This window comes from Chrysoperla carnea, chromosome 1, assembly GCF_905475395.1.
Source record: "Chrysoperla carnea chromosome 1, inChrCarn1.1, whole genome shotgun sequence".
Lineage (NCBI taxonomy): Eukaryota > Metazoa > Arthropoda > Insecta > Neuroptera > Chrysopidae > Chrysoperla > Chrysoperla carnea.
Window position 1 is genome coordinate 115,545,246 of NC_058337.1, and position 25,711 is coordinate 115,570,956.

General features: G+C 28.2%; 2 protein-coding genes and 3 non-coding genes across 5 annotated transcripts; 2 read left to right on the top strand and 3 right to left on the bottom strand.

Moving 5' to 3' along the window:
- Window positions 1–5,417: 5,417 nt before the first annotated feature.
- On the top strand, window positions 5,418–7,467 carry LOC123305960 (probable serine/threonine-protein kinase clkA). Its single transcript, XM_044887803.1, has 4 exons — window positions 5,418–5,521; window positions 5,592–6,025; window positions 6,592–6,722; window positions 7,225–7,467. Exons 1-4 carry the CDS (start codon window positions 5,498–5,500, stop codon window positions 7,401–7,403), a joined length of 768 nt encoding a protein of 255 aa, XP_044743738.1. The 5' UTR covers window positions 5,418–5,497; the 3' UTR covers window positions 7,404–7,467.
- A 532-nt stretch (window positions 7,468–7,999) lies between these two features.
- LOC123293749 (meiotic recombination protein SPO11) lies at window positions 8,000–10,257 on the bottom strand. The gene is made up of 6 exons (XM_044874654.1): window positions 9,995–10,257; window positions 9,798–9,932; window positions 9,518–9,714; window positions 9,265–9,410; window positions 9,068–9,205; window positions 8,000–8,293 (listed from the first exon to the last, which is right to left on the bottom strand). Exons 1-6 carry the CDS (start codon window positions 10,255–10,257, stop codon window positions 8,000–8,002), a joined length of 1,173 nt encoding a protein of 390 aa, XP_044730589.1.
- An 8,529-nt stretch (window positions 10,258–18,786) lies between these two features.
- On the bottom strand, window positions 18,787–18,858 carry Trnae-cuc. Its single transcript has one exon. It is a non-coding gene; the product is annotated as a tRNA-Glu (tRNA).
- Window positions 18,859–20,341: 1,483 nt separating this feature from the next.
- Trnae-uuc lies at window positions 20,342–20,413 on the top strand. The gene has a single exon. It is a non-coding gene; the product is annotated as a tRNA-Glu (tRNA).
- Window positions 20,414–25,422: 5,009 nt separating this feature from the next.
- On the bottom strand, window positions 25,423–25,494 carry Trnae-cuc. The gene has a single exon. It is a non-coding gene; the product is annotated as a tRNA-Glu (tRNA).
- Between the last annotated feature and the right edge of the window lie 217 nt (window positions 25,495–25,711).

Below are 25,711 nucleotides of genomic sequence, written 5' to 3' on the forward strand. Positions count from 1 at the left end.
AATCAAAAAAGAAAATGACCTTATTAGCGAGTTTTTTATATAAATTATTCTAGTGTTATCCAAAAAAATCGCCAGTCAAAAATATGCGTAATAAAATTGTTTTGACACTTTTTGACTGTAATTAAAATACCCTTTTTAAAAGTACATTTGCATGACAAACATAGTTGAATTTTTATATTAAGATCCTTTCCTTTTGACTAAACCAGAAAGGCAAATGCAGACGTGATGTTTTCATAAACTTTTTTATTCTAAAACGGGTTTAGATAATAAGAAATATGATCAAAGATAATTTTTACAACAAATTTTATGACAAATCATCTTAGCAAATATATTTTACAAAATGTTGTATTTTAGATTGTAATTATCAAAGATAATTGCAATCTAAACTCAAATTAACCTTCAAATTTATAAGCATCGTACAGGTTATGTCGTTACAATAACCTCCTTTTTTCGTATGTCAATCTTTTAAATTTCTCTGCCGAATAAATAGGAAAAAATGAAAGCATAACGTCATACTGAAATTAATATTCCAATTAGAAGCACAAAAGGAAAGTACCTGTTGATGACATTCGTTTGTTTTAAAAATATGTAGGGACTTAAATCGACTAAGAAACAAAATTGGTTTGTGACGTCATAAAATAGATATGTCATCGAAATAAAAATTATACTATAATTTGATTATGTAAAATGCTCCCTTGTTCTATAAAAACTTCAAGAGGAAAACAAACAAACAAACAAACGCCTAAGAAATATGTTTCTTACATAATTATTATAGCTTTGGGAAAACATAATTTTTTCATTCTAGAATGATATATGTAAGAAAATAATTCCGACATTTTATAATATAAGACATACCCCTACTATGATTTTAAAACGTCAATTACGTTGTGAGTTAATAAATTAATTAATTGTAAATATATATATATTAATAATAATAAATATTAATTAATATTTAATTAGGAAAAATTAATAATAATTATATTCAATGTTTCTCGGATTTTAATTTTTGATTTATATAATCATCTTTCTCATGTAAGGAACCTTTTTTGTTTTATATTTATAGACTTGTTTTTAAAAAGACAAAAAAAAACATACAAAAGAAAATAATATATAAAATAGAGACAGCTGCACTAAACAACAACAAAAAAAAGAAAAAAAATTAGGTTATATACAAACTATAATTATTATTATATTATATTTAAGTAGAAAGAAAAAAAAATTCGATTTATATAATTCAATTTATTTTACGAAATATATATTTAAAAAGAAAAACAGTTTCGATAATTTTAAAATTACTGTTTGGAAAAATGTTTTGATAATTATTTATAATTAAGTTTACATCGATAATTCAATATGGCTTATTTGACGTTTGTTTTGCGGTAGTATCAATATGGCTGCTACTTTTACAAAAATTGTAAATAAAATTACCGTAGTTACTTAGTCACCTTTGAACTATGGGAGTTATTCAACTTATTAGTTAACCTAACCAAATCCAACTTAGGCAACATAAAACTGTTTAACCGAGCCTTTAAATTTTTTTGTTTCGAAAAAATGTGAAAAGGATTGATGACAATAATAACCCTCTTTCCCAGGCACAGTATTTCAAAAATTTGTTAATGGAGTCAAGTAATAGAGTCCCTCATTTCATTTAAGCAAAAAAGTGGTTACTGTCGCGGTGAACTTCTTGTGCTTTTATTGAACATTTTTATAGAGGTTAATGTCATCCATTAAAAGAAAGAAAAAGTTCATTAGCAAGAGACAGTGAAAAATGTCAGAAAGTCTGTAAATAAATAATACCAAATGCAATAGAAAAAGTGCTTAAGAAAAATTTTGAACTTAAGAACAAAATAGGATATTCGAAAAGTACTTCAATATGATTCATAAATGTTCATTCATCATTGGTCACTACCTGAAACCACTATACCAGAGACTTAAATTTCAAAAAAAAACTAATCACCATGGCATAATTCAGTTTCAATCGATCATTCTGATCAGTTCATTATGCAACGGTTTCACGAAAGCCACTGATACTAAACTGTTCTATTTAATATTACTTTCATTTCTTTTTAAACAATCACTAAGAGCTTTTTTTCGCTATTACCAAAAGGATCTTTGTTGTGCCATTTCTTCAAGCAGACCATCTTTTGTATTTTCGAGCAACAAATGGCTATAAACACTAGAAATTATTCAAAATAATTCACAAAATTATCGGTGATTGTATAACCAAATAATTTGTCTTCCAAAGCCAAAAATGCATTTTTAATTAATAATATTTAAATAAAAAAATAAAAACGAAAAAATCAATTTTTAAAGACACAGTAATTTTAAAATTAAGCCATAAAAAAATTTTTAATTAATTTTAATTATTATTATTATTAGATCATAAGCGTATAAAGAAATAACGATTTTATAAAATAAAAATTTAAAAAAAAAAAGTTAAAAAAAATATGGCTGGACAAATCAGATTTTTGAGAATATTATAATAATCTCAAATCCACTTTTGCCTTGTTAGAATAGTTATATTTTGAGCCAAAATTTTATGTATTGTTATTATAAAAATATTATATAATACTTTTTAATTTCTATAGCTAAAAAAAAGAAAAAAACAAATAAAATTAAAAAATAAGATGAACTTCTTCAAAATTTCTATACATTTAAAATATCAGGGTGTTATCATGAAAAACATACAAGGTTTTATTTCGAAAAAATTTTTAAATTTTATTTGCGTTGACGACTATTTGTTTTAATACAACAAAAGTTTGCGAAACTGATTTAAGAAACTATCATTATTAATTATTTAAATAGTTTAGTGTAAATTCTGAAAGCAAAATATTTAAATGTGCAGGAGTCACGAAGGACCATAATCGAATTTTATTTAAAGTCGTATAAACCAGATTTTCAAAAAATAAATCTTTAATTTTTTCTTTTCTATTGATTGATCTTAAAATACTACTCAACGGAAGTTCAGATGATTAATTAATTGACCCAAAATTTTATCAAAAACTATACAGTTTCGATGGAAAACTTTGTCATTTTAAAATCCTTCCCATTTTTTTTTAAATGAAACTTCTTTTCACGCACCACTCAACAAGAAAAACACAGAGAGTGAATCGGCCCAAAAAATGCGACGTCATCAAATAAAAAATTATTTTGTTAATAAAAGTACAAAAATTCTACTCACTTCCGCAACACAGAATATACTTCCGTTGTTAATTGATTCAACATGACGTTATTTTCTTAAGTTATTGAGAAGTTGTTGATCCTTAGCCTCCTTAGGAAGACGACGTGATCACTAATTGACTACTAAGAGACATGGTTTTTTGGTTTATCCAATGCAGGATTTAGACAAACAAAATGACTGTCTTGAGCAAAAGAATTTGAGAATATATCAAAATTTTATTTAAAATTCAAGCGTGTCTTAAATCAGTTTCCAAATTAATTTATTATGATTTCATTTTCTAGTTTTCATAAAAAATTTTAGTTCGACAATTGTCATACAGGAAACAGCACAGTATTTACAAGATACAGCGCTTTCGCAATGATTAATATTACTTGCGAGAAAGAAATGTATTTGTTTGAAATTCTATTGACGTTGTTATAAATCAAAATCAAAATTTTAAAAAATAACTTCTTATAGTTAACAAATTGTATTAAAAAAAAAAAAACAAAAAAAACAAAAATACCTCTATATTACATACTACATAGTAGTTTGTATATGGAAGTAACAAAATAATCAGCAGAACACCAATTAAACTAATATTTAAAAAAAAAAAAATATTTAACAAAAAATACTGTGTAAAAAGTATTTCCAGTACTTGCAATCGGCTGTTAGATAAAAAAAAATATTTTAAAAAATGAAAAATAAAATCAATGTTAAATGTTTCGTTTTTGTATTCAAGATCAAAAATATGATGCAAATAATGTTTTCAATAAACTGTTATAAACAAAAAAAAATTTTTAATATTCTGTTTTGGTATAATGAATTAAATCCCTAGGCTCCCCTAAGTTGGTTCTACATCGAAAGTCTGTCTATTGGACTCAACTTAGCCCTCAACCAAAACGATCTAGATTGGAAGATTACAAGACTAGACTATTTACTCAAACTGATTTACTCCCAAGTTTTGATTCGGTTTAAGTTCAAAGTTTACTTTATTTGAACATACAAACTTCAAACATCCTCATTTTACGAGCATTGATTCCTAAAGTGTGAGATTTGAGTTTAGAATAACTTGTAAAAAAAAATTCGCTGCAATTATTTTTGCAAGGAGGATTATTTACTAGCGTAGGTTCTCGAAAAATAGTTCGTCAGTTTTTCCTCTCCTATGTTGTTTCCGGTGGCAATGAACTTTCAAACTACACAAAAGATTTAATGTAGTTAGAAGCGGAAATTTTGTACTCAGAACGTACATCCCCCCCCCCCTTTATATCCAGATTCCCATAGATAAAACCGAGATTATTTTAATGGAATGAGATTATTTTGTAATTTTGGCCCAAAAATTCAACAATTGGATCATTTTGTTAGTATTTTTAAAAATATCTTCAGAATTGCTACGAATGAAAGTTTTTCTTGCAGGATTTTAGTCGATGTCATAAAAATCACTCTCCCAATCATTAAATGAACCCAATTTTTACAGATTTTAGATCAAACTCACTGTATTTATTGGAACTGGTCGTTCAATCGCAATCAACTAGATTTTCATGTCTTTGGATTATTTAGGATAATTAGGGCTCACAATACGTATAAAAATCGACGTAGTCCTTTGACGATAAAATTAGTGTTTTTCGAGATATGTCTCCAATTATTCCGAGTATAGGTTTTACTTACAAGATTTAAGGTAAAACATTATTCACTCAATCGTTTAATGAACCCGATTTTCATTATTTTTGCATCAAAATTAAATCTACCAAGATTCGTCAAAATTCCAAAACAAAAATATTTTTATGATTTTCTTTTTATTTTCAAAACAGTACTCCTCTAACCCCCGCCTACACTCTCGTAGATTATAGTCGCCAAAGTTAGCTGAAGTGAAGCATTCACTACCACAATGATCGTCTTACTTCGAAAGTACTTATCTCATTGCCATGGCTGACATCGAAATGGCAACTGCTGCGGCGATATAACTCTCTGTGTGTATAGCTAGTAAAATTATCTATATTTTTATTACAATAAAATAAAATAATTTTTTTCATAATTTAAAAGCAAACAATTATTTTGTTTGTTGAAAAAACATAACCGTTATAAAAAACACAACGTTTTATATAAGCTACAATAGTTACTGAATTACAAAAGTAATCACGAGAATGTGGAAATGAAACTCATCTGTACTCGCCTGAGTCTCAAATATTCTCCAAAAACCCACTGTTTTAAGTAAGCTATTTATTTACGACCGCTATTCATTTATTTTTTGTTTTTGAATATTTTTGATACATTGACAAATTTTTACTGTCAAATTATTAAATTGAATTATTCCTGAATATAAAATAAGTAACAAAAAAAATGTCTTCGTACATGATTTTTAAGGTAAGTATAGCATTCGAAAACAAATTTAAGTGCTTCACACTTAATTAAAATTTTTCTTTCTCAAAAAAAGCATAATAGAAACAACTACCGAAGCAACGGCAGCAACGATAAACACCTCAACAACAATCGTAACAAACGTCTAAATAATAATAATCGTATTCAACCATATTCAAGACATATAAACTTAGCAATGGATTCTACAACACCGTTTAACCATTATTACTGCAATAGACGACAAAAATCGAAAAATGAACACGATAGAAGAATCGGTGGAGGTCCAATAACAAACAAAACTGAATATCATGATGATAATGAACGGGAAAATTCAAATTATAGTGTAAAAGCATTCTCATCGAAACGTTTTAAAAGTGTATCACCAATAAATTCGTGGTGCAGTTACGCAGATTTTGAAGTTAATCAAAGAATAAGTGAATCAATTCGAATTAGAAATGATGAGGAATTAAGTGAATCGTCATCGGTCCAATGTCTTGATTCTATCCATGGGTAAATATCTATAGAAACAAAGTGTAAAATTACACCGACCAATGTCGGATTTAACCTTGTTGAGGCATAGTACACGAAATTTTGGGAATCAATGAGTGTGTTCTATCGAAATATCATACGATAACATTTTATTAGTTTGGGAAAATTCGTATCTCATGTTTAGTTTGAGATATCCTAATTGTAAGAGAGCCTTTGTTCTGTCGTCCTGTAAACTTAATTTTTCGATGCCTTAGCTGACCCTCGACCCTCGGTACGCCCATCTATATCTCGAAAATATCTTTTCAGATTTGACGTTTAAAAATAAAATCTATTCTCTTTTAGAATCGTATTATGTACCATATTCAAAAAATTTCCACCAAACGAGCAAATCAGTTTGTGAGTTTTTAATCCCATTCTTGGCACATTTCCGAGGAATTTCTAATTAATGATACATAGGTAGAATATTACTACCATAATTACGATTTCCGGAAGATGCTTTATAATTTCTTGTCTTATTATGCCGAAAGATGACTCCCAATTTAAAAAAAATAATATATTTGAATTTGAATTTTGCTTATATCTAACAGATCGAGGACCGTAATTGACTTGATATCAGTTGGAAATAATGAAGAAATTTCAACAGATGATTTTAAATTAAAATCTACTGAGGAAGATTTTAATGATAAGTCGTCATCGCCAAACCAAGAAAAAGATAAAGGTATGTATTTTACAAATTTAAATAGGATTTAAAAAAAGTAAACCCCTAAAAAATTACAGTGATAAATTTAACTTTGATCTTCAAGTGTACGGAACGCCTCAAAGTCTGAAATCTTTTTGAATTGTAGGCAATTTACTAATGACTCCAATGTCTAAGATAAAGTATAAATTCTTTGTTCGAAACTTCGTTTTCAAAATTGAACAGATCTCGACAACCGAATAACAATGAGAATCGTTTATTAAATCGTTAAAACAACCTGTTACGAATAGTTTTCGAGGTATAATATCTTCCTAAAAGGTTTCATACTTCGGAAATAGATTACTTCATTACTTCATCGATCCACGTACGGAAAATCAAAAATAATACTTACGCGAATGCAAATAAATTTACACTTGGGTGGGTCGGAACATTTTCTGTTTGAAAGATCTTTGTATTTGTCTATTAAATTAAAAATAAGAATTTCGAAAATTGATAAATTTAATTTTCCCTTTTGTTATCATAGATTTAATTAATGCCAAAAATGAATTGAAAAAGTTCGACGACATTCTATCAAAATATCAAATGAATCTAAACAAGATATCGGAAACTCCATTGAGTTACGAAGATCATAAAATTATCGAAGAATATTTAAACATAATAATATCAATGGAAGAAGATTCTCGAATTAAAGAAATTCGATGAAGTAATAGTGAGCCAATTCAAATTTTTTCTATTAAAAATAAAAAAATGATACACACTTCCAAAGTGTCCCCATAAAATTGATTGTCAAAATTATTTTCTAAAATGAAAAAATTTAATGTTTCCAAATATTTATTAATAATTAAATTATACAATAAGTTTTCAAAATTGTAAATGGCAAATAAAAATATTTTTTAAAAGATTTAATAAATTTTCATTGAAATTCTTCAGAATGTATTTATAATTTTGTAATAAAACGCGACTATTACGGAAATAATTTTGAATCCATTTATTTCTAATACCAAAAGTAACAAAAATATAAAAACTTGCAGAGAAATAGTGCAAAATTTCTGGAAAGGGACTCGAAAGATGTCCAGAAACGACTATTAGAGTAAGATAAAAATATAAATCTTATCCAAATCAAAAAAAAATTCAATGCAAAGAGTTTTTTATTTAAAATGGTAGAACTTAAAACTGAAATGTATGCGATATGATAAAATTTGGAAGTTATACTTCTGTAGGTGCGTTATAAAGAACTTCATTTTCAGTCATCATTATTTCTATTAAAATCGCCCGGATATAAAACTTGAGTAATTTATTCAAATAATATCTTGCGCACATATTTTGTGTGGTAAATATGTATCTGTAATATAATAATTTGCAACGGAAGTTAATGCTTCAATTTCTGTTTTACACTTCTGATTGATTAAAATATTAATTTGTTCACGTATTTCATTTGTTATGTATGGTCGTGTTAACATATCTGTTAATTTATTACAATCTGTTGGTAGTAATGGTAATTTTGGTATTATAAATGTATCGATATCTTTTGGTAACAATCCTAACCAACGGATTGTTGGTACTGCTAATGATATTCCTTCATGAGACATTTTCTGAAAAACAAAAACAAACTTTATTGAAGGAGGCTGTAATCCGTAAGGTCGATCTTTGGGCATTGTCGATCTAAGGTATGGTTTGAGACAACGCTAATTTGAAAAGGAGCGTTCATTCGTTGCTGTTGCCACAGGTAAAACTGCCAGAACGCGAAACATTTGTTATAAATTTGGAAACGCATCTAAATTGAAAATATCGAGTGCTTCGAGTGAATTTTTGACGCCCTGTCCGATAATGTGTTTTCGCTAAAGGTGAACTTCGTCGACTTAGACAGATGTCACGGGAATCATCGTGCAAAATTACAGATTATATTTCAACAAGTTGAACGCGGAGTCTTCATACAAATTTTTCATTTTGTTGGGAAAGAGCCAACCAAAATTTGATAAAATATTACGATGGTTCGAAAATCGGTTCTGTAAATACGTCAGAAACAATTCAATGTACAGTATGCAGATTGCGATCCGGAAATAATCTTCAACTGAATCCGTCTGTAATCAAAAATAAATCAACAAATGTCAAAACAGTTTAAGTCGCTGACTAGTCTGATCTAGTAGTGGAAATCGTTTCATAAATGTAAACAATGTAAATGTTCAAATTTATGTGAAGATTCTCGATAGTGGGGGTGAGGGGGTTGGCAGCAGACTTATTGGATAGGGAGATTGGGTCACTTCCATCAAAGTTGAAAACATGATTAAAATTCGACATGAAGAAAGAAGAAAAATTAATGTTTGTCTGCTAATTTTCAGATATCAGGATAAAATAATGAAACCTACCAACGATCCAAAACGATATGTAAACATAATTTCAATTCCGTATGGATCGGCATCGACCATTGCAAAAATTGGTATTCTCAACTTTAAAGATAATCGTTTTAGTAAAAATCGTGTATTAATGTCTGGAAATCCTTTTCCCTAAAACAGAGAAATATGTAACTAGACTTTCCATCATTCCACATTCGTCAGATACCTACCGTTATTAAAATTAATGGACCTAAGTTATTTAAAATTTTATCATCTAAAAGTTTTTGAAAAATTGCATCTTTTTCAACGATTAAAATAAATTTCGCGTCTGAATTTATATCTTGAATATCTTGTATGTCCTGAGGGACTATTACTCCTGTAAATAAAATATAATTTTTGAATTTTTGATTCTTCGGGTGATTTAGATTTAGCAAAAAATCTATGAAACTCAAAATACTAAGTATCCGCCGAAAAAAATATTACCGTTCCTTGTATTGTGGCAATCAATAAATGATCCATCTAATAATTTCAATGACAAATTACCAGCAATCAAACCTTTACTGGTTCCCATAATTCCTAATTCCCATGGTAGTACTTCCAGAATGGTACAAATATCATTAATAGTTGAGTCAATAATTCTTTGGCTTTTAATTATTTCGATATTTTGATAATATAATTCCCTAAATTGATAAATGTTCGATTAATAAACGATGCAAATGTAGACAACAAATCGATACGGAAAAATATCGATTTCGATATTTACCTTCGAGTACATTTACCACCAATTTGAAGTAATTTATAAATTTTTGAAAGTAAAAACACAATATTTGTAAATGTTTGAGATTTCAGATTGGACGAATCGATCGTACGAACTGTAGCATCTTTTTTCAGTAAAACACTTCAAATTAAAAAATAGTTATAATGTTTTAAGTTTTACAAATAATTTTCGGAAATTCTTACATGTTATTAAAAGTACAATTATTCCAGCGACTACGATCACGTATTTCAAGAACAAAGTTTTTTCCATTCATTTTAGCCTCATGAATTTCAATCATAATATTTTCAATGCGTGTTAATAAGTTTTCACGTTTTTCTTGGCGAATTTCTTTTGAATAGTTTAAATTAAATATTATCGATGGCTCGTTAACATTCTGTAATGATTTTTCAGTACTTTTTAATGCTTTATGCAATGAAATTTTCAAAACGTTATTATTTTCGGACATTTTAAAACCTGACTAAACTTTTTAGTTTTAGAATAATTGAAAAATCAACAATTAACAATTGATAACTGTGTTATACCAGTCAAACACTGCAAAACCATTCAATTGATGGCAGAGCAGTCTGTAGTCGGCATGTACTAACTACAGCTCACAGAATAAGTATGCAGTTGAAGTTCACGATATTACTTGGAACGCTAGTACCCCAGGTTTAGTGTTTTGTTTGTTCACTAGAGGTATAACTTGTTTCAACTTGTTTGTGTTGTTTGAAAAATATTTATAATAGACCTTTTCATTTTAAAAAGCGATTAGTAGTTTTTGTTTCAGTTTTATTTTAATGTGATAAAATGTATAAAAAATATATTGTATCTCTGTCCAACTTATTACTGTCTGTCCGAAACAATAATTAATCGTAATTTAAATGAAAAGGTCTATTGAACTTTTGTTTATTTTTGTTTCAAGGGCGTATCTAGCTTTTGGTTCAGGGGGTGGGGATCAAAAATATATTTTTTATCTAGAGAGGGGAATTTCAGAAATTTTTTGCAAAAATTTCATAAATTGGACAATATTTTCGCATAAACATATACTTAGCCAACTTAATCAATGACTAACTCAGATCTAGAGAGAGCGGCTGCCCTGACTTGCCCTATTCTCGTTACCTCAATGTATTGTTTTGTAAAATTCTTTGAAATATCTTACATTCTTACCAAATAATAACAAATAAAGTGTTAAAGAAATTTGGAATAGTTTAGTTTCTTATAGTTTATAGGACTTGTAAAATTTATTTATTGAGTGAATTAAAAAAGTTTCAAACCGAAGAACTCCGTAATGTAATATCTATACATGCTCTCCTCTGAACAAAATATCTGCGGACCAAGAAAACAAGATATTTAATGGTTTCCCATTCTTAAAGTTTTCTGATTTTTTCAAATCCGTTAAGATATGGCAATGAATATGAATCTTTGAAGCTAATTTCTAAATAGGGTCGTAATATACTTTTTTCCGAAAATTGACTCTTTTGATCCCTTTAATATTATCCAATGAGTTTGGTATGCAAATTAGAATCAATGCAATTAGAATCAATAGTTTTAGAGAATTTAGAAACTGAAATTTTGAACTAATTTGTGCTTTCACAGGTATACAATTATTTTTACGAAAAAATTTTTCAAACAAAAGTTGTATACGGACCCATTATCCAATTGGCTTTTGTTGTTCGTCTACAAACTCAAATTCACTATTTACGTTCAGAGCATGCTGTAAAAATTGCAGCTCGATATCTTTTCTTTTTTTTCGTTTTTGAGTTCGATATCTCTTCTCTATCGCGGCAACGAATTGGCGGACAAACGTAAATAGTCGTAAATTGAAATTGGTATCAGAAGAAAGATAATTTAATTACGAAAATAATGGTATAGACTTGCCTGAAAAAAACCGTACATCAAAAACATTGATTAAAATTAATTATATTAAAACTAGCCATGAACACTTCGATAGAAAAACTGAAAAGCGTGTTTAAAAATCAATAAAATTTCATAAAAATATGTTTCATTTGATTATCAGTTGGGTGAAGATCGACCTTATACCGTTTCTTAGACCATAATGTATTTTAAGATGATAAAATATCATTGGAAAAATTGATGGATTTTTGTTTTACATCATTTTAAAATTTTACACTTCTCTGCCCCACCCTGTACATATCTACAGACGAGGTTTGTAACAGAAGCGTGTTAATAAACATATCCATTTACAACCAAAATTCATTGGTCAAATCTGCTAAATATTGAACAATAAATTCATACTCCAAAAATAAAAAACATCTGTAAATTTATTTCTCAAGTACTAAATTGTGCCCAACAATTTTTTTTATCTGTTCATCAAAATAAGTCATAGTTTTATTTTTATGAAAATTATGTAATATTTGATCGAGATTTTTGGAACAGATAAATAATAAAAACGATATTTTTTTTGTTAAAAGTATTTAACTTTTGTATTTTTGCTACCCCAAATGTACAGACTCTGAGAGAATTGTCGAATTTATATTGTTTTTCAAGTGTTATTATTATGATGAGCTTGAAAGATGTATGGTAGGGTAGTTTTTTTTCCACTATAACCACCGTTATTTTATATGTAATTATTGTTAACTTTCTGATAGCAAATATTTGTTCACCTCGAAAATATAAATAAACAAGTTTAGGATATATTTGTAAATTGTGAAATCCATAAAGTCTAAGAACTTCTTAAAATTGATATAATGTGCCTTTAACGTAAATCTTATCCTGCCTGTCGTTTCAAACCAGGAAGGTTTCAGGAATTCAATCTCTGCGTATACACACAAAAATGCAGTTTTAAACCAGTTTAAACTTAAGGTAAAATTTTAATAGTCAACGGATTATCGGTGCTACCCGGTACCCCTTTTTAGGGGGTTAATTTTTATCCTAATTAATATAATTTATTTTGGGTTTGACCACATGCAGCCTGATCATATAAGTTTACGATTGGCTATTATAAGTGAAAACGTCCTAACTACAAAAAACCAAATTTTACAGTAAATAAGAGGAAACAAATTTCTTCATAAATTTTTGATTTCTTTAGTTAGGAAATTAGGACCAACATAAATGCCAACATAACTCATCACTCGATCGGATTTTGAGGTTTTTGAAGTTTACTCCTTAAGAGTGATCGAATTGACCTCGCTACGTTTTCGGGGCAGTAAGGCGTGTGCATAATTTGTAAACTTTTGAGATGACAAAGCATCGATTGTTTGAAACTTACAATAACCTGACGGATACGGCACACTATACATCACTTAAGGAGTAATCTCCAGTCTTGTGTCGGAGCTGACACACAGTTTTTTTTTTATATCATAAAAATGTTTATTATTGTTGATAGATTTGGACACATTAAATAAGCATTTGGGAAATAATTAAAGTTAGGGCCTTTTAAATCATGATGGCAGCAAAATAGCAAAATTAGTGGGTGAAAATGGTAGTATTGTTTTAGCTATGCAAATTTTACTGCCTTACGAATATTGTTTTTATGAGTTATTTCAATCGAGTATTTTCACTTGCTATTTATTGAAAAAGATGGTTTTCGGAAACTAGTCGAATACTCTGTTAAAGACTGGATTCAAAGAGTCTTACCCAACACGGCTCATGTAATAATTGTTTCCGATTTTTTTTTCTTCTATATATTGTACATAAGTATTTTCAAGTGGCTTTATGTCCTGTGGTTTGAATCGCTTTATATTCACAGTTCTTTCTATTAAAGTATTTTATTATTAAGTTTTTTTTTTTGCGTTGTAAATCAATAGTTATTTTATTATGCTACTTAGTATAGAAAGTTTACGATCAATAATAAATTGTAAATGATCTATTTGTTATAAATCTTATATCGATCCTTATATTAATGTTCAATGAAGTTGAAATTATTGTCTCAATTATTTGGCTAAAATGATATTATTACAGAAATATTATCTAAGATTATTATTGAAAATCTACCCTATAAAGATTACAATAAGGTTTATAATGAAGTAAAAATAAAAATTATATTAGCTAAATTCGGTTTCGTCTAATATTGCCAGCCGCTGAGTAAGAATTTTCTTGATGGCGTTTGCCATGGTAACGATACACTAATTTATTAATACAATTGTATGGATGGACATATAATTCTATGGTTTACATTGATAATTTAATAATATTTTCTATCAAATTTATGATAATTTTCATTTAAAAAATGTTATTTAGGCAATTTGGTTTTTTATTTTCACATTTTCTAATGCACCAAGTTTAATTAGTTGTTATTCTTCAATAATAGCCGTCTTTGACGCCAAAATTATCCTCTGGAAGCGCTAGCGTTGATTGAATTGTCTCTACCACGATGAGTACACACCAATGGATAGGAAAATGATTTTACCATTTGATAATCTGGTGGCTTAATATTTCATAGACCACTGCTACTTTTTTTTTAAAATTTAAGCCTATTTATGACTGCCATATTGACTTCTTGATTACTAAATTTCCCAATAGTATATCTATTGATTTAGATATACTATTGATATACTATTATTAGAAAGGCGTAAAATTTCGACCGAGTTCAATTTTATAGTATCCGTATTACATATAGTCTAAGAAAATTATTATTAACAATATATACAGGTGAGCCATTTTAATCGATATATTAATAAATTTGGCAGAATAACTAAAATGTAAAAAAAAATTTCAAACGAAAAATATTAGGCTCAAAGAGGGGTAGTATTTAGACACCTCCAATTTGACCTTGGCGTTCGGGGTCATCTAAAAGTCAACTCGGATCTTTAACTGTTTGGAGATAGAATAACACTTTAAATTAGAAAGTTGTTATCTCAAAAAAAAGTAAAACTTCTTTTGTTCTAAACATTTTTTCGGGAATTAAATAGTTACGATAGAAATTCAATGCAAAAATTGAGGAAACCCGCTATAAAACAAAAAAATATTGACAGTCAGAAGCAATTGAATGTTACGTACAAACTTTCGTTAGTTTTTTTCTATCTCCATTTTTCAAGAAATTCTAGAAACAAATCAAACATTTATGTATAGTTTTTTACAATCCATTTTTGCCGAATCAATTCGATTAACGAAAAAAAGTTTTGAACAAAAGATCTATTTTTTTATGAGGAAAACCTTTCTAATTCTTCCTATCTATTATATTGGTTTCGTTTTTAACCGCCGAACCAAAAGAAAGGGGTGTTTAAAATTGTTTGAAAGGTAATTTAATGAAGAGTGTTCTTAGCTATGTTTCAAGTGCGAGCTTAGGGTTCCGTATCCGGAACAATTAAAACTGGATTTTCAGTTTGAAGAATGCTTTAAGGATAAACGTAGTATAATGGTGTGTGTTCTTAGATATGTTTCAAGTGCGAGTTTAAGGTTCCGTACCCGAAAAATTTGTCGGGTTTTTTTAAATTTTGTAAATTTGGCTTGTTACCTTTAAAGTTGTTGAAAAATTAAAAATGGTGCACAATAAAACTAAACCAAACTCTAACAAAAACCTTGCTGCAAGATTTAGACCAAGATCATTGAGTTCGAGATACTTTTGGAAATTTCACACTCAATTTTTACACGATTACAATACTGCCTTTACTAAGTACAAGGAAGTAAAAAAAAAACATTATATATACTTGTTACATTTTTATTTAGGGTTGCGATATTTATTAAAGGACAACACAAAACTCATATTTATAATAATGTATTAAATATTTAAATGAGTCCTATTAAATCACACAATATTGTTTGTGTGCCATATTATTATTAGATATTTAAACAGTGAATATCACATAATTTTAGATGTAATAATAATACCGTTTATGTTTTCAAGTACTTACGCACCATTTTTTATTATAAAACAATGAATGTAATATAATATTGTTACAGTAGTAGAGTGTTGATGAATACACCACTACTGCTAACATTATTGTATTATTTAAATAAATGAACAATTTTTAAGAGGAACAAGAAAATCCGTGGGAATTTTTTTAATATTTATGTACACAGGTTTTTAATTTGATGTGTAAATGTTGCTTATTATGATTAATTGATTCTCAAATTGCTTAAACCATCAAGGTTATATTTAGATTCATTACGCAACGGGATGATATATATATAGTTCAACTTCGAAAGTTTCAAGTTTTTGGAAAAAAATCACATTAAAAGTAGTCTAGGAAGGCTTTAACAAATTCAACAAAAAGAGGCAAGAAAAATAAACAAGTCTTTTTGGAGTTCTGGACCAGAAAAGAGACAGAGTAAGGAAAGGAATATCATATGTATTAGGAACAAAAATTGATTTGTTTTTCGGTGACTTCATTGGAAGTTATCCCGTGATTGAGGCAATTGATTGATATATTTACTCAGAAATGATTTTGATCGGTCGAAACTACTTTTGTTCGACTACGGTCGAACATTTTTGTTTTTATGAACAGACAGTGAACCCGTAATGCAGCGAAATTTTTCTGATTGTTTTTTTTTTCTATTTAAAGAATAGATAAAGGTAAGTTTGGTAGGTAAAAAAGAAAACAGTTTTATCGTCGTTTGAGTTCGATTTGTTTGTTTTGGCGATTTCCTCGAACCAAGGTTAAAACTTAATTTTTTTATTACTATACCTGAATAACTCTGCCAAATGGCAGACAAAAAAATTAGAATTTTCGCTTCATTCTAAGCTCACGGTTTAACTATAGCGATCATAATTCTTATGTCCAAAAAAGTGCCACTGTTTAGGCAGTGTTGGATTTACTTTTCAAATAGGTAGAGTTTTTGTGGGGGCTTACTTAAGACGAAAATTTATTATCGAAACGGGAATTAACAGATTTTTAGTTGGAGATGATCGATACTTTAAGTTGATTAAAAGTTGATATTATTTTTAAATCATTTTCCGACTCTTCTGCTCAGCAAAATTATCAATTTTGTCATCAAAATTTAATTCTCTCAGTAGATCAGATTCCATGCTCATGACTCTCAAACTCGTTAATCAATCTTGTGAAAATGCAAATTTTTGCATTTTGTGGGGGCCTTGAGGCGCTACCTAGTCCGTCCATATGATAAATCTGGTACTGCGCATAAGCTTTGAATGTGTAAGCAAGCATTTCTTAAAATAATGTCTTACATAACATTTAAGTTATTTCTGCAATCTTATAAAAAAACAGAATTACAAACAAATTGAAATGTGAGCCTTTGTTATGAAAGTCGTCTATAAGTCGACATCTTCGAATGAAGAAAATGAAAATTAGTATACTCAAAATTGAAATATATAAAATTAAAATACATAATTTTTTTTGGAGATATGATTATTATTATTAATATTATTAGGGAGGGTTAAAAATAAGAATTGTATATTCAATTAGGATGCCACCCTTCAGACAAATACTTACAAAACAATATGTTTTTGTTCCTGTTAAAATATATGTATATGTTTAGTAAGTAGTATATATCCAGAGTTTATTAAGACTGCCTGCTGAGTAATTTACATGATTTAGAGGGTAAAATTATTATAGAAGTGGCTACTTTACTACTATTGCAATTGTCTCCCCGGACATGCATTACATAGACACATACAAGTATAATAATAAAAACTTTTTAGAAAAAGTGAAACCGATAACAAAATGCAACCATACATTAATTTGAACAAATTTTTAAAATTATCGATTTCAATGAAATTTTATCGTCTTGTATTTTCCAATTTCCATCACTTCTACCGTAGCCGTTTCTCATTTTTTGTTACTTGTGCTTTTTAGAATCGCATTCTGGGAGTGTATGGGCTAAAAAGTTTTTTTTTTTCAAAAGGCTTGGAAAATTTTTACCACGCACCAAGCTTCCAATTGAAAGATATCCGTCTTTTGTTCGATCGTTTCGTCCAACCGTCAATTAAACGGATTTCAAACCTTCAATTCAAACCTTCAATTAAACTGTCAAAATAACCAAAAAAAGAAAACGGCTATCCTTCAATTTGAAACTTGGAGGATTTGCAACTTTAGGAAGGGTTTAACTTCAGGAAGGACTTGCAATTTATATTGGACTAGCGCCACAGCATCTTCAAATTAATTTCTTTGAATCCTCGCAGATTAAAGAAGAACCATAATGGTGAGTTTAGAATTTTCTTTTTTTTGAAGTCGTTTGCAAAATACTATAAATTTAGAGTCCTTGTTAAAAACAAACTACTTTAAATATTACATTATGTGTCGAATTTATAATAATTCTTTTTTTCCATTTCAATTTATTTAAAGTTTTTTGTCTTTCGAGAGATGTAACTGAAACTGTATTTAAGTATATACTTAAGGATAAAAAGATTTGCATTTGAAATTATCCTTTTGTAGTTATTTTTAATCATTTAAACTATTCTTAGAAGTGCTAAGATAATGTTTGTCTGAAAGGTAATAATACAAACTGTTCCGTTACAATTATTTAAACACAAGTGTTATACAATCTGAGGCTTTATGAGGGCTATTCCAAGTTTAATTTATGGCCGCGAGGTAGTGGATTCGAACAAACGAAATTTTGTATTCAATAATATTTCAAAATAACATTTTAAATACAATCAGACATGTTATTTTCTAGATTCAAGTCCCACGACAAAGAAGTAACTGGGTTTCAAAAATTAGCGACACAGAGGTATTTCGAAAAGACTGTGCACCTAAAAAACAGACATATTTTCACTAACTATTCTGGCTAAAATTTTTCCCTATCCTTTGTATGAAGTCTGTTCCAAAATCTGGAAAAAGTTAGTAAATTCATGGTGTAGTGTAATAGACAATGGTAGAATCAGATAAGACTGGTTAGCTATAGGGAAATCTTAGTCACTAGTCCATATTGGAGACGATATTCAATTCTTCAATAGCAGTACAATGTATAAACAAAATACGTACAAAATTTCAGATCATTCTTGTGTCTAAAAATGGAAGAAACTGGATAAAGAAATTCCATGTCATTCAAGAATACAATAAATAAACGATAAGCTAATAAGTGTGTTAAAAATTAATACGATTCTTGAAGATATTGTAATATACAAACAAAATATTTCCGATACCGGGAATCGAACCCGAGCCTCCTAGGTGAGAGCCAGGTATCCTAGCCACTAGAGCATATCGGAGTTATGTACCAGTTCTCCAATTGTACTTAGGTTCCCAAAAAAATCACATTTTCTTAGGATCATCTTTAAATCTTTTATAAGGATTCTCATTAATGACTTTTATAAGTGCGTACAGTTTTTAATACCATTTACGTTGTTAAATTTATCGATTTGAGCTGTTAAAGTTTGTGTTTTAAACATATAAATACTACATATATTGAAGTATTTTTAAGGGTATGCTTCATTATGTAACAAGGCTTATTTTGTTAAGATAAATTTTGGAAAACTCTTATTAAATAGTTAAAAGTATGACAAATATTTTCCTTTCAAAAACATTATTGCAACTGGCATTCGTTTTTCTATAAAATTCATTTAAAGTGGTGAAATCAATGGCATTTGTGTTAATTTCTTCTATAAGTTATTTTCTCTAAATTTTTAGGCATCAATATTTCAAAAAAATGGTATATATCGAAAAGTTACACTTTTAATTTTCGTCTAATTTTTCCAAATTCTAACAGAATCCACCCTAAAATTTGAATCATAAGTCCAAAATATTTTCATACACTCATTTTTTTGGGAAATATCCTAAGAATGGCTACATAGCCCATGATGTTTTTGTAAAAAAAGTAAATTACCATGTTAGACAAAATTAGAAACATATATGTATTGCGATAACTTGAAAAGAACCCGATCTTCCTGGGTGAAATCCACTAACCTGTATAATTCAATTTGAACTTTAAATAAAAATTACATAAAATTAACAAAACCCTTAAAATTTAAACGACCTAAAAGTGACCACATTAAACTTTTTTCAAAATTATCATAATATAAGGGTCATTATATTTTCATTTCTCACAAATCTAAATCATAATATTATTATAGGTACTTTTATTAATTCAATACTTTCTGTGATAATTTGTAATATGATAGTCTATTTATTACGATATGAACAAAAGCTTTTATACTTATCATCATCACTATCAAAATAATATTTTAATTGTAAAATGTAAATTTATTGAGTCATAAATGTCATTCTTTCTATTTTGAATAAATATTTGTGACACAACAAAAACAAGTTTTCCATTTTCAAAATGATAGTAAAAATGACATGCACTCACATCATAAACTATATCAAAAATCTTTTCATTCCGAAATATTATATAACATTGGATGTGTGTGCATGAATTTTAAATAGGACCACCCGGGGATGCTTTTTTTCTTTTGTTATGTCACTAGGAGGTCAATAAAATATTATCATCTTTTTTGTTTGTTTTGTTATCATAGTGTTTTGAACAAAGGAGAAAGCTTCTGTTGTATGTCTTATTAAATGCTTATGTGTACAAATTCGTAACTAATCGAATGTGATTGGCAATATATCAAAATTTGTGATGTATTTAAATTTTAAAGGATAAATTGCAATAGAAAAAGTGTATAATACTATTCGTTTTCGAAATTCGGTCTATTTAATACGCTGAGTTGTTTGTGTAAGGAATCTGATGTAAGCTCCGATATGGTCTAGTGGCTAGGATACCTGGCTTTCACCCAGGAGGCTCGGGTTCGATTCCCGGTATCGGAAATTTTTGATAATATTATTATAATATTATTTTATTAGTTTAAAAAAAACTATGAATAAACTGATATCACAAAAAATTTCTTGAGCGGTAACTACTCACTGCATTTGCTGGTAGCCACCTAGCTTAGAATTTTTGTTCAAGTTTCAACTGTAAAAACAGAGGCTTCTGCGTTGTAGTCTTTATTTCCCTTGCCTTCACTTATGCCTCCTTTAGTTCTCAATTTGATAGGTTTTAATTTTTTGGTGCAGAACCCCAGTTTTGAAAAATTAATTTGAAGTTTTTTCCCCAAAAAATCTGTTTGTGGTAACAATTGTTTATAACAAAATGGAATGATGTCTAGCTAATGTGAATAGCTAATTAAATATTAACAAGAATATCGTGTTTATGGTTTGGAGGGTATAAAATCCAAAAGTTTATGATTATATAGAATAATAGTTTTATTTTTAATTCTAAATAAGTTATGATATTGTCCAAAGGTATAAGTGTTACCGTTGTACCTTTTTCCTCCTCCAATTGAATTTAATTAGAAAAATCAAAAACAGAAAAACTATTTTCTGTATGGAATAGGATACAAAATACAATATGCAAATTCAACAAAATAAAAGAATAAAAATTGTAATTTTTTTTCTGAAACTAAGCGATAATAAAAGTCTAGACTTTCATTTATTAAAAAAAAAATTGTAATTTTATTTTTCAAAATGTCATAATTTAATCATGAATGTAATTTATTTATGCGTATAAATGTGATCGTTCTTTTTTCACCTTTAGAGTTAAGACTATTACTAGTATGCTTACAAATAAGATGATTCTTCAATCTTTCTTCGTCCGTTTGTGAGTACACAAATAATGTTCGGTTGAATGTCAGTAAAAAGATACATATCTGTATTTACGTTAAAGTTAGCTATGTTTTAACTCTTTTACTAAAATAATCCATACTTAGGTAGTTATTATATTTGAAACTACTAGAAAAATTGACATTATATTAAACTTATTTTCTCTTTTAAGCTAAAACTGGGGAAGCCTCCTATTTCGGATTTCTTACCGGATGATAATTAAGATTTTAAAAAAATATCATATTTCGAAGATACGAAAAGAGTTAGAAAGCTCTTTTAGGAGAGTTTTTACTTTTAGGAGATCAGAAGAAAGTTTTTACGGGGATAAATTTGTCAATTCCTTACAGGATCTGAAACTATAATCCATTTCGATATAATAACCTTTGCCTTACTTAATGTAATTTTTTCACTTTTTTTAATCTTTTTTATTTAATTTAATTATAACTCCAAAAATCTTCAAATTTTCTATTCTTTTAGCGTTTCTTGCATGTAAGAGATGGGTGGCTACCAGAATTTACTGCTGACTCCAAAATGTTACGATTTACTTTTTTTCGATTTGACTCCCAGGTTGGTAGATAGGTACTAATTAAAAAACTGTCATTCTATAGTATTCATATATAAATAATTGGCAAATATGCTCCAAATAGACTCTCCAAAAGATGCCTCAAAAAACGCTCCAAATAGAAGCTTATTTACCAGATGGTACACTGTAAAAGGTTATGAATTGGACAACGTTTTAGGTAATAGAAAAATTTCTCATTTATTTGTTGAAATTTTAATATTAAAAAAGTATTTTATTTAGGTTAAGTTAGGAAAGGTTAGGTTAGGTAAGGTTAGGTTAGGTTATATTGGCTGTCCACGAAGGACACGCTTAGGCTATAGAGCCCATTGTGATAACATATATGTGTTTTACCACCTTTTCCGCTGATAATTTCATTTATCAGCTTCTCAATTATTTTCAGAGGCTGAGTGCACCTCCTGCATGCATATACAATGCACTACACCAGCCCATCACAACTGTTAATTAAATTAATTTTTGTTGCACGGCGGGAATCGAACATGCTACCCTATCCATACCACGGACAGAATTGGTTACGTCTTAACCAACTGAGCGAGCTACTAGGGCGAAGTTAAGTTAAAACAGACCATTTTTTAAATATATAAATAAAAACTTATTATTTTATATTTAATTTTGCATGCAATTGACGACTTATTATGTTAAGTTCAATATGAATTTGTTAAGTAATTTATTTGAAAATAAAACTACTGTTCACTTAAAAAAAAACAAAAATAAATAAAAATGACTGATGGCCCCAAACGGGAATGATATAAATGACAGACAATTACAATAATATGATTATTGGTGGCGTTTGCTTGGTTAAATTTTGTTGAATGAAGTTATTAAGTCGACCATAAAACTAATAGATCTTTTTTTTTTTGCAAATCACAAATCACAAAATATCAATAAATTAAATAATTTTAAAAAGTATGTATTTTTACACTTTTAAACTACACGTTTTTCGCAATCCCCGAAAACATAGACTTATGCGCTGTATTTGTTCTGTACCAGAACATAAATTTTTGGTCTATTTGAGATGCTAAATTCGGGCATCAATAATCAGTCCTTTTTGTTCAAATGAACTGAAATTGGATTTTGAGGATTGTATAATAAACGGATCAATGTTTAAAAAGGGATAGGTTTGATTTCATACATTTGGGAGGGAGATTTCCAGTGAAAAAATCATTTTTAGACGTTTTAATAGTTCAAAATATCGGTACAGAATTCCTAATTGAGCTGCATAATTGAAAATGGGTATATGGGTTAGGTTATTCTCAAGGGTGCTCCTTTTAAGGTGTTAACTTCCTAGCCCATGTTTCCCTTTTTTGTGTTGAAATATTATGTTTTTACGCGATTTTTATGGCTTTAAACATCATCAAGACCTCCCTTCATTGAACTATAGAATTAAGCATCGGTATGTAAATTGTTTTAGTGTCAAAGATGCGCCTTTTAACGGTGCCAACACTGCCCCACTTGACCCTTTTTTATGTCGAAATATCCAAGAGGGCTAGCGGGTTGAATATCGGTATGAAGATTGGGTTAGTATTAAGAATATACTTTTTGGAAGTATATGTTTTCCAACGCCCTTTGCCGCTCTTTTATTTAGATATTGCATGTTTTCAAAAACTGGAAAAGAAATGGGAAAACCCAATTAAATAAAAACATCTTTTAGTAAGAAGTATATAATAGGGGAAAATATGACCTTAATAATGAAGCTACGTTGTTCACGAATTTATCAAATATAAAATATTGAAAATTTAATTTATTTTACGAAAATTGAGGAAAAGGATCTTGTAATAAATTTACAAACTATGAAACTCAAAAGTTACAATCTTAACTCAAAAATAAATTTGATTACAAATAATAAAGATGAACTTCTTATAGGTCAATTAGATGACCCAGACCACGTTAAAGAGCGTAAATTTTATTTCTCGTAGTCCATAAAATGATGATAAAATGAAGTGTAAATTGAAGGCAACTGTTAGCCTGCGAATCAGTGTCTCTGATATAATTTTTTTAATGACCCAAAACCGGGGTTGGTCGATGAAATTTCAATTCAGTGAATTTTTTAAAGATCGGTGTTAAAGATCGCTTGGATAATGATGCAAATGATCTACTGTTTCTAGAGTGAAAGCGTATAAATATCTAGAAATTTATTAGAAAGTTTTTGTGTTTTTAAATATTAAACCAATTAAAAAGTGAATTTTTGCAATAAATTATTTATAGATTTTATAGGAGAGAGATCCCTCTAACAAAATCTTTCCAATTAAATTTATTTTAAAATAAAATTTAAAATTTTATTATCAATTTTTAAAATCTTAAAAGAAGTTTTATAAATTTGATTGGGTGTGTGTGCGGGTTTTAAATTGGGTATTAAAATTATTTAAGATTTTATTGTATGGTAAAATATCGTACCTTGGATTACACTATTTTTTACAATTCAAGTATTAAATAACAATCGATTAAACATATATCTATTAATATTCTTGTACTCTATTATAGTCTTGTGTACTTCTCTTTTAGTGAATTGAATCATCTACACGGAGTGACAGGTCACTTCAAGAAACTGTAAAAACCCTCTAATTTTCCCTCATCCTGTTCTTCGAGAGTTTTTCAATAATAGCTTCAACGGAAAGAAGTAATTATGTCATTAGATAATGACCTAATAATAATCATTGATCAGTGGTATAACACACTGTTTTGATCCAAGTTAAATTACGGTACTTTTTAAACTTTATTTTCACAGTATTTTCCGAAATATAACTTCACAAATTATCCACAAATAAGCAATGATTTAGATCGATTGTGATTTAAAACCAACAATAAAAGCAAATTTTTTCATTTATTTATCTAAAATATTTTCATTTTCCTTGAAACCACAGGGACGTGAAAACTTGTTTGCCATTTAATAAGTAATTTTTTATCTCTATAGATAGTAACTATCTCAAAACAATAACTCGCAAGAAATCGGTGGAGGGTCCAAGGTACAACAGTATATCTTATGATATTTTTTTTTACTTTTTACTTGCCATAAACTAACCATATACTTACTACTAGTATTAAACAAATAATAAACAATAATAAATTGTTATAATATTTATTTATAAAATATAATTTATAAATAAATAATATTTTCTCTATTATGTAAAATTGTTTAACTGGAAATTCAATGGTGGTATATTTGTCACTAAGGGTGCGATATTTTAACAAGATATTTATTTTAAAATATTGATTCTATATTTATTTAAAATGTATATCCATGAGATTATTAATAGATTATTATTATTATATATGTTTGAGATTTTTATCTATGATTTAAAAAAAAAATAAAAGTTATACAGAGTGTCAAAAATTTATTCTTTAAGACTTTACTCATGAATTCATTTGAAGAAAACGTTTAATTCAATTCTTGATTAACAACTGAGACAAAATAAAGGTAACGCGTTGATAACTATATGAACGAACATTAACTATAATATTTATCTTTTTTTCAGGAAATTGGAAATTATACTTTTGTAGGAAATTGGAAAAACGTATAAAATGATGATATCCAAAATGTTCGATAAACCTCTAAAGAAATTTAAATTTTTAAAGATAAATAAATATTTCTAATAAAAGTTTCCGATACCGGGAATCGAACCCGAGCCTCCTGGGTGAGAGCCAGGTATCCTAGCCACTAGACCATATCGGATATGGTCTAGTGGCTAAATATAACTTAGAAGCAAATTCACAAACTTAAGACTAAACTTAGTATACCTTCATATATTTCATACATACATGGTATAATAATAACATTGATTCAGATAGACATACTGTATTATCACTTAAAAATTATTCAAATAATGACCTGTATAATTTAAAAAACATATATGTATAATTATCCAATTGAAAAATACTCCAGTGTATCG

Coding starts and splice junctions, on each gene's coding strand:
- LOC123305960 (XM_044887803.1), top strand. CDS start 5,498: ATGTCTTCGTACATGATTTTTAAG. Junction 5,522..5,591: donor CTTCGTACATGATTTTTAAG/GTAAGTATAGCA, acceptor TCTCAAAAAAAG/CATAATAGAAACAACTACCG. Junction 6,026..6,591: donor TGTCTTGATTCTATCCATGG/GTAAATATCTAT, acceptor TATATCTAACAG/ATCGAGGACCGTAATTGACT.
- LOC123293749 (XM_044874654.1), bottom strand. CDS start 10,257: ATGTCCGAAAATAATAACGTTTTGAAAATTTCATTGCATAAAGCATTA. Junction 9,715..9,797: donor GGTGGTAAATGTACTCGAAG/GTAAATATCGAA, acceptor TTATCAATTTAG/GGAATTATATTATCAAAATA. Junction 8,294..9,067: donor CATATCGTTTTGGATCGTTG/GTAGGTTTCATT, acceptor TTTGTTTTTCAG/AAAATGTCTCATGAAGGAAT.